This window comes from Oncorhynchus tshawytscha, linkage group LG28 (genome assembly GCF_018296145.1).
Source record: "Oncorhynchus tshawytscha isolate Ot180627B linkage group LG28, Otsh_v2.0, whole genome shotgun sequence".
NCBI lineage: Eukaryota > Metazoa > Chordata > Actinopteri > Salmoniformes > Salmonidae > Oncorhynchus > Oncorhynchus tshawytscha.
Window position 1 is genome coordinate 11,491,331 of NC_056456.1, and position 15,332 is coordinate 11,506,662.

General features: G+C 44.4%; 1 protein-coding gene across 1 annotated transcript in view; it reads left to right on the forward strand.

Annotated features, from left to right (window-relative positions):
* The window catches only part of acin1a (apoptotic chromatin condensation inducer 1a), a 33,237-nt gene extending 26,515 nt beyond the window's left edge, over positions 1-6,722 (forward strand). Inside the window, 10 exon segments of the mRNA XM_042308175.1 lie at positions 626-683; positions 3,028-3,073; positions 3,217-3,359; positions 3,554-3,694; positions 3,928-4,114; positions 4,259-4,512; positions 4,764-4,871; positions 5,008-5,302; positions 5,384-5,484; positions 5,648-6,722. Of these exon segments, the coding sequence (XP_042164109.1) occupies positions 626-683; positions 3,028-3,073; positions 3,217-3,359; positions 3,554-3,694; positions 3,928-4,114; positions 4,259-4,512; positions 4,764-4,871; positions 5,008-5,302; positions 5,384-5,484; positions 5,648-5,956 (1,642 nt within the window). The 3' untranslated portion in view covers positions 5,957-6,722.
* The last annotated feature ends 8,610 nt before the right edge of the window (positions 6,723-15,332 follow it).

Genomic DNA, 15,332 nt, shown 5'->3' on the forward strand with positions numbered 1-15,332 from the left:
TTCCACAAATGAAATTTTAACAAGGCACACCTGTTAATTGAAATGCATTCCAGGTGACTATCATGACGCTGGTTGAGAGAATGTCAAGAGTGTGCAAAGCTGTCAAGTCAAAGGGTGGCTGTTTGAAGAATCTCAAATATAAAATATTTGATGATTTTGGTTACTACATGATTCTGTATGTGATATTTCATAGTATTGATGTCTTCACTATTATTCTATAATGTAGAAAATAGTACAAATAAAGAAACCCTTGAATGAGTAGGTGTGACCAAACTTTTGACTGGTACTGTAAGTCGAGGTCAGGATACTGCTTATCTGTAGACACCTCCATTTCTTTGATCTCCACCCCAAACTTGTATCTTGTTGGTACCGGCTTTTCCTCATGCTTAAGTTCAAGGTCTACATGCTAGAGAGAAGTGCATAAACGGGGAATAAAGTTAAATTTACAGTCTCGTGTAACTCAAGTCTGAAATCCCTCCATGTTGCATATTTTTGGACCCCATTGTTCTGAAAACCTTTTTGCAACTAACCGGAACCACACTTTACCCCCTCTTTGTCCTCCTGTCTCTTCATCCTTCTATCTCTCCATCACTCCTCTTCTTCATTTCTTTCATTCTCTCCATAGGGAGGTGAAGGAGGCTGCCATGGCTGAGCCTGAGCGGGCTCCTGAGAGCAGTGAGGAGGTAAGGCCACGGAGGAACACTGGGACATCCTCACTGTACCATGGCTCTCTAAAGAGGGGTGTGCTCCGGGCTTGGACTGTCACTGGCCAACCTGTGAGGCGACCTCCCTCCAGTTGTCAGCCATCAAACCTAAACACTTTAGTTAGGAATTAGAAATGGGGTGTTTTTGGTCATAGTTTTTAGGTTGTGATATTGGGCACATCCGTGCTCCATCTTCTCCCCGTTAATGATGTCTCTCGTTTCAATTTTGCTTTAAACCCCATATCATTGTAGACAATGAAGTGCTTTTAGGTCCTGAAAATGCTTAGTGATAAGAAATAAGAAGCACATTTCAAACATTTCTAAATGAAAAGTAACAATCTGTTATTTGTAATATTTACTTACTGGTTTGGTTAACCTGACCCTTTTTTAAGAGGTTTGATGAGCTAGTAAAAAAACAAACCATTTTAGCTGTGTTTTTGACCCTTTGCTGATGCTGTCTCAGACAGAAGCAGCAGGGGAGATGCTTACTGTGGCTGATGTTTAAAACCCCATTGATTGCTTTGTTATAAAGGTGCTCATGCCTCTTCCATTGCCCCTAATGGTACCTGCATACTACTTCTGCCACTACTACTGCTGCACCTGTTCCAATGTCCCCAAGAGCCCTGGGTATCCCACACATAGGCCCCTGATTCTGCACTGCAGTGGGACAACTGTGGCAACAAAGGCCATGTTGCCACGGAGATGGCACTTGATTGGACTAATGGGCTGAGGGTTTAGGATGACTGATCTCGTCTCTAACACCAGCGACTGGCTCATACACCACCTGTATGGCCACATACAACCTCACTTCACAATGGGTCTGAGGGGAGGTGAGGCCGACACTCAGTAAGACTGTTTCAAATCCTTCGATGACATGCCTGTGGATGGCTTCCAACGGGGTTGCTGCAGTACATTTTTCTTCTCACCACCTACAGATGAATGTGCTGCTCAATGGACTTGCGTGGACCGTTTTAACTGGTCAATCTTTTTTTCTGGACTAAACGGTTTCTCTGAGAAAGGACATTTTGGGTGTTCTCCGCCTATTCAGAATGAGATCCAAATGAACCTGATGAGTCGTGAGGACAGCTTGGGTCTTCTCTTCGTGGCTGTTTTTCAAAGTCATGATCTCGGACATTTGATACCTTTCTCAATGGTCTTCAGCATTTCTTTGGACTCACTACCAAACATCTGATTGTTGGCTGGAAAAGGTACTTGCCAATTGGGTCCCTTTTTTTCTGCTACTACCTAGCACCCAACAGACTGTCTGCTGAACTATGCCCCTGCTAGTTTTTGGAGTTACTCTTGTTCAACATTGACTATCCCATCTCCCATTAAACCTCAGCCAGGCAGTATCCCAACAGAAAAGCATGACAAAGATCTGAAAGACTGATGCTTAAGCGCTAAGGACTTGACCCCAATACATTTCCAAAAGCCACTCAAGTCCCACCCCCACTGATCTACAGAGCCCATCCTGCCAACCAGCTGTCAGATTTCCACCCAAACTTCACAACCACCTTTGATTGGACCCTTGTTGCCTAGATACAGTACATGCAGTCGAGATTGGGCCATATCCAACCCAGTAAGGATCAGGTGTCAGTGGTACCAGGGAATAAGTAGTACTTTTCTCAATGTTATTTTCTACAAAGAAATACACAATATTTAGAAAATGTATAGTTTCAGTCGACTCCCTCCTTTTAGCCTAAAATGGGGGAATTGACTCTGATATAGATGTCAAATGATTTAGTTTACATATTTATGGCTACTGATGCTTTTGAATGAATATTGTTGTAAACCACCCAGTATTATAGTCTTGCTTTATGGCCCAGTAATCCTGGCAGCCACGTAGTTATGAAAGTGAAATTAAATGTGAGCTATTTAATTCTAAGGAATTTAAACTGCAGTATTGTCATCAGGCTACTATCTGTCCTTCTGTATGTGTGATAGAGACTGTGGCTCCATCCCTGAACATCTTTCTACACCAAACATAAACTGACATTTGGGCCCCAGTCATTAATATTACTACATATCTTAAAGCCATGCACACTGTTTTGAGACCAAGCAAAGATGTTACCCGCTGTCTGCTCACTGCAGTGTGCTATTGAGATTCAATATTACTGGTGCTATTCATTGTTTGACTAATATGTTGGGATGGAAAGTGACCTAGACTGGAGTAGCAGTCTCTCTCATCTAGTTTTTCTTCCCTTGTTCACCCACACTTTCTCTCTTGTCCTGTCTTCCCTCTAATCTGTTTATGCACCTCTCCATCTCTGCCTCTCACCTTTCCCCTGTACTTCTGGGTGTGTTTTATTTATTTTTGTTTCAGAGTCTGACGCCAAAGGCATTCACAGCCCGTAGGATCTCCCTGAGCAGTGAGTATACTTTGTTTTCTTCGGCTCAGTAGGTAGACGTCGTTTTTAGTTGAGTTGGCCTGTGCGTGTGGGTGAGAGACAATTATAGATGAGGTGCTTACGTTCGCGTTTGGCCAGTTGTGCAATCATCCTTTGTCTTCCAGGCAGCAAGGCCTCTCCAGGTGTCGTCAGTGCAGAGGGCGAGGCAGAGTCTGGGGCCGGCCCCGGGAGGAAGAGGAGGTGGGGTTCCAGCACTGCGGTCACAGCCAAGAAACCATCCATCAGCATCACCACAGACTCTCTGAAGGTACAGTATCATTGTCACTACACTGCAAAACATACTGTTGTACATATTACAAACCATCTATCCAAACACAGCATGATAATGAATTCTATCCAAACACAGCATGATAATGAATACTAACCTAACTTTTTACTATCTGTTGAGTCTTGAAGCTTCTCGCCTTCTCCCATCTGTAATATATTGATTGCGCTGCCCAGTCTCTGATCCCAGACATCAGGCTGAGTCCAGGACAGGAGGCGGTGGTGGATCTGCACCCAGAGGAAGCTCACCTCTCTGGGGGAGAGGAGGACAGGGAGCAGGGCGAGCAAGACTTCAAGATCAGACGCACGGTCACACAGGTCAGGGTTCTACTTCACCTGTTTTGTGGACTGTACTTTTATCTTGATTCAAGAAGTAATAATGTATTACTGGAAATTGGTTTTGCGGCAGTCATTTATAAAGGTGCGTTAAAGTAAGATTTACTATAACGGCTAACATTCGTAATTGACCCAAACGTATTACATTGTGAATGTCTTAAAACATCTGTGTGCCGCCTCCTCTACCCCACCCACTTCCAATGTACTGTATGTAGGTGGTTCTGTCCGAGACCCAGGAGAATGGACCGAAGGAGTCCAAGAGGAGTGAGAACATGGAGGACAGAGAGGATGGAGTGGAGGTTAAAAGCGACAGAGAGGAGAAGATGGACGACTCATTCCAGAGAGACTCCATGGAGACACAATCCCCCTCTCCCCCCATCCATGACATGGAGATGAACACAGGTGATAGATGGATCCAAATTTAAAGATCAACTTAATTATCTTGTCAGATTTCTCAAAACCTCTGATAACCCTGGGCTAGATTCTAGCCTTTTGATATGTTGTGAGTTATCAGGTTGATGCATCTCTCTGGTCTCATCTGTTCAGTGACCCCAAGTGACACCCTGATCCGTCGCTCCATCAGCCAGCAGAAGTCTGGCGTGTCCATCACCATAGACGACCCTGTCCGCACGGCCAAGCAGCCCTCTCCTCCACGAGGCAAAGTGTCCAACATCGTCCACCTGTCCAACCTGGTTCGGCCGTTCACCCTGGGTCAGTTGAAGGAGCTGCTCAGCAGGACTGGCACCGTGCTGGAGGACGGCTTCTGGATTGACAAGATCAAATCTCACTGCTACGTCACCGTACGTCTCTGTCTGCTTGCCGTTGTCCTGAATACAGGTCTGCGTCTCAACTGACATCCTATTCCCCGTATAGTGCACTACTTTTAACCAGCCATAGGAGGCTATGGTCAAAGCTGGTGCACTTGACTATAGAGTGTCATTTTAGATGCAGCTCAGATCTCCTCCTACAGTTTTCTATTTTCTGTGTCTTATCTAAGGCAAGCCTCAATGTTCCTAATGGATGTCTGTTCTTGCTCTCCCTCTTCTTTCAGTACTCTAGTGCAGAGGAGGCAGTGGCCACTCGTGCAGCACTACATGGGGTGAAATGGCCTCAGAGCAACCCCAAGTTCCTCTGTGTGGACTTCAGTCAGCAAGAGGAGGTGAGACTAACTTGTCCCTTGTAGTTCTGCCCTATGTGATGATGCATATCATTCCCCAGTTCTCTAATATTTGAGTGCTTATGATGTTCCTTATGGTAACCTTCCCCCTCGTGTGTGTGTGTGTGTGTGTTTGTAGCTTGACTTCCACAGAGGCTTGCCACCCCCTGGGGGGGCTGGAGAGGACGAGCGGGGGGCTTCATCGGTGCCTGGCCGAGGTCGGGGGGCGGCCCTGCCCCCTCTCTTGCCCGAGCGTGACCAGTGGGCAGAGCGAGAGCGTGAGATGGAGCGCAGGGAGAGGACCCGGGCGGAGAGGGAGTGGGACAGGGACAAGGTCCGGGACTTTGGTCCCGGAAAACCTGGAGAGGATGCGGGCCCCAGACGATCGCGCTCCAGAGAGAGGAAGCGCAAGGAGAGGAAGACGGACAAGAAAGGTGAAGAGTGGTGATGGTGCTTTAGAGCTGTGCCCTGTCGGGTCAACTGTACGTTTACACTTTTTTGTGTTGTGTCTCCAGAGAAAGCTGCAGAGGAAGCCCCTGCCAAACTGCTGGATGACCTGTTCAATAAAACCAAAGCAGCCCCTTGTATATACTGGCTCCCCCTCACAGAAGAGCAGGTCAGATATATATATATACACAAAACTCAACTATCTGAGCAAGATTTCTTATTGATGATATGGGGTCCACATATCCTTCCTTACGTTTTGTTGAAAGTGTTGATTTTAAATGGTTCACAATCCACTCTTAACATCCTCCCTTGTTCTGTCTCTTTGTGGCCAGTTTACACAGAGGGAAGTAGCTCGACAAGAGAGGAGGAAGGAGCGAGAGAAGAGGAGGAAGGAGCAGCAAGAGGAGGAGGAGAAGAAAAGGGAGGAAGAGCGCAAAGAAAGGATAAAAGCATCTGGCGAAAGAGGCGAGGGGGACAGGGACAGAGAGCGAGACAGGGAAAGGGGCAAAGACAGGGACCGAGACAGAGAGGGTGACAAACACAGAGAAAGCAGCCACCGCAGACCAGGGGGCAACAGTGCAGGGGTGGGCAGACGCTCTCACAGCCGCAGTGATCCTCCACCTCGTGACAGACGACGCTAGAGGGAATTGGTGTGGCTGAAACTGTCTTAAAATAACCCCCCATTCCCCATCACTACATGTACTTTGTTAGAACTAAGACCCTACAGAGGACCAACACACACACACACTGACACACATATATATATATACACACACACACACGCACACACACACACACACACTGGGACCATGGTTTGAGCAGTGTTTCCCCCAGACTGCAGTCTGTCTTGCTTCAGTCTGAAAGTTTAGATTTTATATGTGTTAATTTTGCCTAAGTATATTCTTATTAGTTTTTTTAATATTCTTGGCAGATTGGCAACCAACTCTTTTCCCCTTATTTCCCCCCGTGCATATCTGAAGAGTAAGTGCTCTATGTAGAGTTCTATGCATACACACACAGCGGTTTTTCTCCTTCCCATGGGTTGTGTATTCCACAACTGGTTTCTGTGGGGTGCTTTGTCATGGCTGCGTGCTGTCCCAGTCAGTCTGCCGTCCTCCACCTTGATTCCTGTGGAGGACTGACGGTGTTGCGCAAAGTTCTGTCTTTGTTTAGTTTGAAAGATGAGAGACTATATTCTCTGCAAGAGATTAGAATCTTCTATACGCTTCTTTCTGTCCATCCTTTGCCCCCCCCCCCCGTCAACGCAGGCTGGAAAAGGGGTGCGTATTAATACACACAAGCGGATTTAATATTGTTTTTAATCATTATTAAAGAATACTTTATTGTTTTTTGGTTTACCCCTGTAAGTGGTGAATGTACAAATAAATAAAAAATAAGTTTGAAAAACCTTTTGCACTTGTTTTCTGCAAGAGTACTTATATCAGTAGAACTTTCTTTTAGATTATCATTGTAAAATGGAATCCTTTTTTTTCTGTTACAACCATTACATGTTCCAAGTAACATAGTAATTATTAATATGCAGCAGAAAGAAAATATTCAGTAATATTGGAGATCCACAAGGTGTCACTGATGCACAATAGGGCTTAATCATTTTACAAAGTGAATCAAATTGGTCACATGGTTAGCAGATGTTAATGCGAGTGTAGCGAAATGCTTGTGCTTCTAGTTCCAACAGTGCAGTTGGAAGTCGGAAGTTTACATACACTTAGGTTGGAGTCATTAAAACTTGTTTTTCAACCACTCCACAAATGTCTTGTTAACAAACTAGTTTGGCAAGTCGGTTAGGACATCTACTTGGTGCATGACACAAGTAATTTTTCCAACAGTTGTTAACAGACAAATTATTTCATTTTATAATATACTATCACAATTCCAATGGGTCAGAAGTTCACATACACTAAGTTGACTGTGCCTTTAAATAGCTTGGAAAATTCCAGAAAATCTAAAGAAATCAGCCAAGACCTCAGAAAAAAAATTGTAGACCCGCATAAGTTTGGTTCATCCTTGGGAGCAATTTCCAAACACCTGAAGGTACCACGTTCATCTGTACAAACAATAGTATGCAAGTTTAAACACCATGGGACCACGCAGCTGTCATACTGCTCAGGAAGGAGATGCGTTCTGTCTCCTAGACTTCGGTGCGAAAAGTGCAAATCAATCCCAGAACAACAGCGAAGGAACTTGAGAAGATGCTGGAGGAAATAGGTACAAAAGTATCTATATCCACAGTAAAACGAGTCCTATTTCGCCAACCTGAAAGGCTGCTCAGCAAGAAAGAAGCCACTGCTCCAAAACCACCATAAAAAAGCCAGACTACAGTTTGCAACTGCACATGGGGACAAAGATCGTACTCTTTGGAGAAATGTCCTCTGGTTTGATGAAACAAAAATAAAACTGTTTGGTCATAATGACCATCGTTATGTTTGGAGGAAAAAGGGGGAAGCTTGCAAGCCAAAGAACACCATCCCAACCATAAAGCACGGGGATGGCAGCATCATGTTGTGGGGGTGCTTTGCTGCAGGAGGGACTGGTGCACTTCACAAATTAGATGGCGTCATGAGAAAGGAAAATTATGTGAATATATTGAAGCAACATCTCAAAACATCAGTGAGGAAGTTAAAGCTTGGTGGCAAATGGGTCTTCCAAATGGACAATGACCCCAAACATACTTCCAAAGTTGTGGCGAAATGGCTTAAGGAAAACAAAGTCGAGGTATTGGAGTGGCCTTCACAAAGCCCTGACCTCAATTCCATAGAAAATTTGTGGGCAGAACTGAGGTCTACAAACCTGACTCAGTTACACCAGCTCTTGTCAGGAGGAATGGGTCAAAATTCACCCAACTTATTGTGGAAGGCTACCCGAAACGTTTGACCCAAGTTAAGCAATTTAAAGGCAATGCTACCAAATATTAATTGAGTATGTACATTTCTGACCCACTGGGAATGTGATGAAAGAAATACAAGCTGAACTAAATAATTCTCTCTACTAATATTCTGACATTTCACATTCTTAAAATAAAGTGGTGATCCTTACTAACCGAAGACGAAACTTTTACTAGGATTAAATGTCAGGAATTGTGATAAACTGAGTTTAAATGTATTTGGTTAAGGTGTACAGTCGTGGCAAAACGTTTTGAGAATGACACATTAATTTCCACAAAGTTTGCTGCTTCAGTGTCTTTAGATATTTTTGTCAGATGTTACTATGGAATACTGATGTATAATTACAAGCATTTCATAAGTGTCAAAGGCTTTTATTGACAATTACATGAAGTTGATGCAAAGAGTCAATATTTGCAGTGTTGACCCTTCTTTTTCAAGACCTCTGCAATCTGCCCTGGCATGCTGTCAATTAACTTCTGGGCCACATCCTGACTGATGGCAGCTCATTCTTGCATAATCAATGCTTGGAGTTTGTCAGAATTTTTGGGGTTTTGTTTTTCCACCCGTTTCTTGAGGATTGACCACAAGTTCTCAATGGGATTAAGGTCTGGGGAGTTTCCTGGCCATGGACCCAAAATATTGATGTTTTGTTCCTTATGGCAAGGTGCTCCATCATGCTGGAAAAGGCATTGTTCATCACCAAACTGTTCCTGTTGGTTGGGAGAAGTTGCTCTCGAAGGATGTGTTGGTACCATTCTTTATTCATGGCTGTGTTCTTAGGCAAAATTGTGAGTGAGCCCACTCCCTTGGCTGAGAAGCAACCCCACACATGAATGGTCTCAGGATGCTTTACTGTTGGCATGACACAGGACTGATGGTAGTGCTCACCTTGTCTTCTCCGGACAAGCTTTTTTCCGGATGCCCCAAACAATCGGAAAGGGGATTGATCAGAGAAAATGACTTTACCCCAATCCTCAGCAATCCAAATCCTGTACCTTTTGCAGAACATCAGTCTGTCCCTGATGTTTTTCCTGGAGAGAAGTGGCTTCTTTGCTGCCCTTCTTGACACCAGGCCATCCTCCAAAAGTCTTCGCCCCACTGTGCGTGCAGATGCACTCACACCTGCATGCTGCCATTCCTGAGCAAGCTCTGTACTGGTGGTGCCTCGATCCTGCAGCTGAATCAACTTTAGGAGATGGTCCTGGCGCTTGCTGGACTTTTTTGGGTGCCCTGAACCCTTCTTCACAACAATTGAACCGCTCTCCTGGAAGTTCTTGATGATCTGATAATGGTTGATTTAGGTGCAATCTTACTGGCAGCAATATCCTTGCCTGTGAAGCCCTTTTTGTGCAAAGCAATGATGACGGCACATGCTTCCTTGCAGGTAACCATGGTTGATAGAGGAAGAACAATGATTCCAAGCACCACCCTCCTTTTGAAGCTTCCAGTCTGTTATTCAAACACAAACAGAGTGATCTCCAGCCTTGTCCTCATCAACACTCACACCTGTGTTAATGAGAGAATCACTCACATGATGTCCACTGGTCCTTTTGTGGCAGGGCTGAAATGCAGTGAAATGTTTTTGGGGGATTCAGTTCATTAGCTTGGCAAAGAGGGACTTTGCAATGAATTGCAATTCATCTGATCACTTAATCACTTAATCACTGATCACTGATCACTTAATAACATTCTGGAGTATGTGCAAATTTCCATCATACAAACTGAGGCAGCAGACTTTGTAAAAATGTATATTTGTGTTTTTCTCACAACTTTTGGCTAAGACTGTATGTAAACTCCCAACTTCAACTGTATCTTACTAGTAATCTAACAATTCCCCAACAACTACCTTATTGTGTATCAGATAGTTGTTGGGGAATTGTTAGATTACTTGTAAAGGGATGGAATAAGAATATGTACATATAAATAAATGGATGAGCGATGGCTGAGCGGCATAGACAAGATGCAATAGATGTATAAAATACATTATATGCATATGAGTAATGTAAGATATGTTAACATTATTAAAGTGACTAGTGATCCGTTTTTTAAAGAAGCCAGTGATTTCAAGTCTGTATGTAGGCAGCAGCCTCTCTGTTAGTGATGGCTGTTTAACAGTCTGATGACCTTGAGATAGAAGCTGTTTTTCAGTCTCTCGGTCCCAACTTTGATGCACCTGTACTAACCTCGCCTTCTGGATGGTAGTGGGGTGAACAGGCAGTGGCTCAGGTGGTTGTTGTCCTTGATGATCTTTTTGGCCTTCCTGCGACATCGGGTGCTGTAGGTGTCCTGGAGGGCATGTAGTCTGGGCAGTGTGATGGCGATCGCATCGTCTGTGGACCTGTTGGGGCGGTATGCAAGTAAGGTGGAGGTGATTTGTTCCTTGACTATTCTCTCAAATCACTTAATGACAGAAGTGAGTGCTACGGCCGTTAGTCATTTAGTTCAGTTATCTTTGCCTTCTTTGTTACAAGAACTACGGTGGCCATCTTGAAGCATGTGGGGACAGCAGACTGGGATTGGGAGCGATTGAATAGGTTTGTATAGGGCACTGGAGTGAAGTAGATGAAGATAGGCTGATGAAGGTGAGTAATGAATAGGGAATAGTAATGGAAAGGTTTTCTGGCGTAAATGTGACTTTTACGTTATTACTGAACGCAAAAAGCTCTAGATGAGAAATGTCATTGTGAGTCAATTGAGAGGCTACTATGGAAACGTATGTCAATCTCTCCCTCAGTGAATGTTTAAAAAAAATAACCTCTTACTCACACCCAATTCTCTCTTATCTCCCTCTCTCTATCCCACCCTTCCTCTTTTTCTTTAGTGCATCGTGAAGTGCCAATCCTCGGGCCTTCTTTCAGGCCTTGACGTTCTTCCTACTGAGCTCAGCAGAGCTCCTCTATAATTACAGCTCTCTGGTCGCTGAGCGGAAAATTTTTGTGCCCTGATGCAACTCTGTGCCGGGCGGCTCAAGTGAACTGGGCCGACCCTCCTGTCTCCGGCACCCCGGCCTAGCCGGCACACTCTATGGAGAAACCCACTTTAGGAATTAGAGAATTGTGTATGACACATCTTTAAAATAAGTAGTTAACTGAAGGAACAGTGTTTACCTCGATTAACAACCCTGCCTTGTGTTTGTTTATGTGTGAAGACTGAAGGGTTTTTGTAATTACCAATATTAGCAGATGAGTGTATTTGGAAGTAGCAGTAGAGAAAGAGTTGACATTGTGTGTGTCTGTGTAATGCATTGTGGGTGTTGACAATTTGTAGTTGTTTTGACTAGAACGAATACAGATTTTGTACGATTTGACTTCGCAACAGGTTAGGAGAATTAACATAGCCGGTTAGGATAATTAGGTTAAGGTTAGCTAAAATGCAAAATAAAAATAAACTTAGGACTTTAATTTGACAAAAGCTGTATCCCTTCTATCCATGACATGTGCCTGGAGCCTGTTGTATGAGACAGTAGTTACAGTGAGCCCGGGAGAGTTTGGCAAAGTAAACATCTTTGTGGAGAGAGGGAGTGAAGAGGACAAGGAAATAGTTCCGCTGGCCAAGTAGGCTAAGTGCTACAGGATAGAGCGCCGGCCGGCCTCGAGGACGAAATGGATACTTGGCTATTTTCGCCCTGTGGGTTGCCAGTAGGCTGCCTCGGTTTAGTTCCCTGAGCACAGCAACTTTCTGGTGTGGGAAGAAGGAGCTCAAATGCATGGCTCTCTGGTTGTAGCTAGGTCTAGCAGAACCTCTGCCCACCTCTGTCTGGGGTATACTCCGGTTAGTACAGGCCCCTCCAGTCCTCGCTAGAGACTGAGCTGAGCCAGGTCAGTCCATGCTGATGACTGGGCAGTAAAAACACAGTTTAGGCCCTGTAAGCAGCCTACCCGGCTCAATGAAACCACATGGCCCTTTTTGTTCAGACCAGCTCTCACAGGAACATAAAACTGACAGGAGCCCCTGGCTCCTCTGATGTGGCTGCTCAGAACTTTCTCTCAACTGCTCTCTTTCGCTTTCTTTGTGTCCTTTTACTGACGAAATTGACCTGCCGGACAATACAGAGATAAGGAGCAGACAACTTGAAAGACAGTGATATCTGGGTAATCGGTTGTCTTTGCCATATACACACAAGAGATCTAATGCACAAAAACTGCATTTTCACTGTGTGTATGCACTCACTGTATACCTATTACCCTCTCTGCCTCCTGCTCTTTGTCTCTCCCCCACAACTTAGTGATGAGAACCAGATGTAGGCCATTGCATTAAAGTGGAGGTGGAGGAGACAGAAAAACTGACTGAGCACAAGGTTGTAAGGCAGTTCATGAACTAACGAGAGCGAGAGAGAGAGGTGGAAGGGTGGTAGAAACAGCATGAGGGGAAAAGGGGTCTCTCTGCCCTCTCATGTGGTCTAGACTAACATTGTGTGTATATTTAGCTGCCAGGTTCAAAGTGCCAGTCGTCCAGACCAGGCCCAGATTGAAGCAGGGGGGTTTCCTAACGGATGTGACTTGGTCAGAACGAAGGTGGCTGGGGTTTGGGGGAGGTGGGAAGGAGAGAGAGTCTGATTCAGCAGCTCCTGATGGGAAGTCTCTTCCTGCTCAGTTTGGGGGGAAAAGCACGATGAGGTTTTATAAGAGTAGAACCTGTAGAATAACCTGTATTATTTTCACACGATACTTTTGGCTATAAAAGAGCTCAACACACACTAGTCAAAGTGCAGACAGACTTACATAGCATAGCACATTAATGCAGCAGTTTCGCCCATACCACGATAGCTGTGTGCGGATTCAGCACTGGTGGGAGAGAGACACACTGTAACACAGAGGAAAACAGAGAAACTATTAGAAATAAAACAGTTGGGAAGGAGATGTGAAGATCTTGAGTTGGCGGGGGAAAAAGGAAGATTAGCACATTGCAAGAACGCACACACACACACACACACACACACACACACACACACATAAAATGTAGGCCTCTTAGCGAGCGAAAGAGTACATTTTTTTCCAGTTATCTTTCCAGTGAAACTAATAGAATACTTAATAGAAGACTTGCAAGGGAAATGAAGCGAGACAAAAGGAGTGAATATTATAGACATCTCATCTGTCTTTCCCCTCCTCTTTCCACCCTTTTTCTTTTCCTTTGAGTCCAAGCTACACACCACCATACAACACTGTATGCGCACAGAGAAAGTGCCATGCAAACAAGTGTAGGTGTCTCTGTTTCTGTGTGTGCAAGCGTATTTGTGTCAGTGTGTGTGTGTGTGTGTGTGTGTGTGTGTGTGTGTGTGTTGTGTGGTGTTGAAGTGTAGATAAAGTTTTTTTTGGTGTATCAGAGCTTGTGCAGGATGTGACTTGGCTATTTGAAATTGAAGCCATATGTAGCCTATATACTTACTCACTACCAAGGGATTTTACCCTGTGTAAGTACTGGAATACATTGAATAAGTCAAATAGTTGGGGGTACTGGAGGAGAGGTTTGGGATACACTGTACAAGTACACTGCCCTACCAAGCAAAAAGGCAGTAACTGCTCATTTGGTCAAAAATGAGTTAATGTCATTTTTGCAACATTAAATACATTCTTATTCATCTGGACAAGTATCCTGCCCCTGTTGTATTGTGTTTTGAAGACAATGGGGGATCATGTTAGCAGTAAATGCATTAAGTTAAGGTAAATAAAACCAAGGTAAATAAAATATTTTTTTTTCTCAGTTCCACGCTATGAGCAGTTACTGCCTTTTTGCTTTGGTAGGGCAGTACATTCAATTCTATTAGTTATATCTCAGGACAGTTTACAGTAATGCAGGGGTACTCAAGTACTATTTGAGAAGGTTTGGTCACACACATATCCTAGGTGGCAAAGGTCAGAATGGACATTGTCATTTATTAGCGTAGTAACAAAGCCCCACATCACAACCCAAACTGCCCACTGGGAACACACTGGTTGAATCAATTCAATTACATTGAACCAACGTGGAATAGACGTTGAATTGACATCTGTGCCCAGTGGGTGTTCAAACTGTTCACACCCCGTTGGTTGGCGGAGAGACAATGTTGCAGTTTTAAAGCTAATCTCCTGCAATTCTACACATTTTGCCATGTCTACGTGCGTTCATATCGTACCATGGATCGAAGCCAGACTGACGGTCCATATTGACACGGGTCTGGATCCGGACCGCGGTCCACCTGTAGAGTATTGCTGCAGGTAATGGGTTCATGAGGGCCTAGAGTTTTCCTGACCAATTGGCTTGACCAAAACAACCTCAGTTCCTAGCTATAGTCTACAACTTGAGCCTGAGTTTTTCCTGGTCAAGTCTTGTGGTCAGCAAAAAAACTCTGTGTCCTATTCATGTTTTGTCTGGCCAGACTGTGATGTCACACTGTGAGCAGACAGAGTGTGACTTCCTCGTCATCCAAGGTCCATTAATTAGCAGGTCAGTTGCACGGCAACTTAAAACAGCCACAGGAAGTCTCTCCTGGAGAGATGGAAGGACTGGGAAAATAGAGAGGAAGCAAAATAAAGGGACTGCAAGAAATGTAGGCTCCATTAGAGAAGGAAGAGTATGTTTTCATCTGTTTAGGTGAAGAGAGAGATGAGAGATGGATGATGAACGAGGGGCTGGGAGAGGAGGATGGCATTGAGCGAAGTGGTCTTTGCTAAGACTTGTGAATAAAGTGAGTAATTTAGCAGAAAGGAAAGAAACTGTCTCCAGTTACACAGAGAACGAGAGAGAGAGGAAGAGGAAGAAGAGAGAGGGAGAGAGAGGGAGTTGTGGGGAGGAATATGCTGAGGTTGTTTTTCATTCTGCAGAATTAGCTGGGAGAAGAGAATGTGCACACAAACACACGCGCACAACTGCCTGCATACACATGTCTGACAAGTTAACAAGGCATGAAGGACAAAACACATACTGTGTTTTCAGTGTTTTATATCCTCCATGTCTTGCTAACTTGTCAGACTTGTGTGTGTGTGTGTGCGTGTGTGTGTGTGTGTGTGTGTGTGTGTGTGTGTGTGTGTGTGTGTGTGTGTGTGTGTGTGTTGTGTGCATGTATGTATGTATGCGTGCACATTCTCTTCTCTCAGCTAATTCTGCAGTTAGTATAGCAAGACACAGGCATAAACTG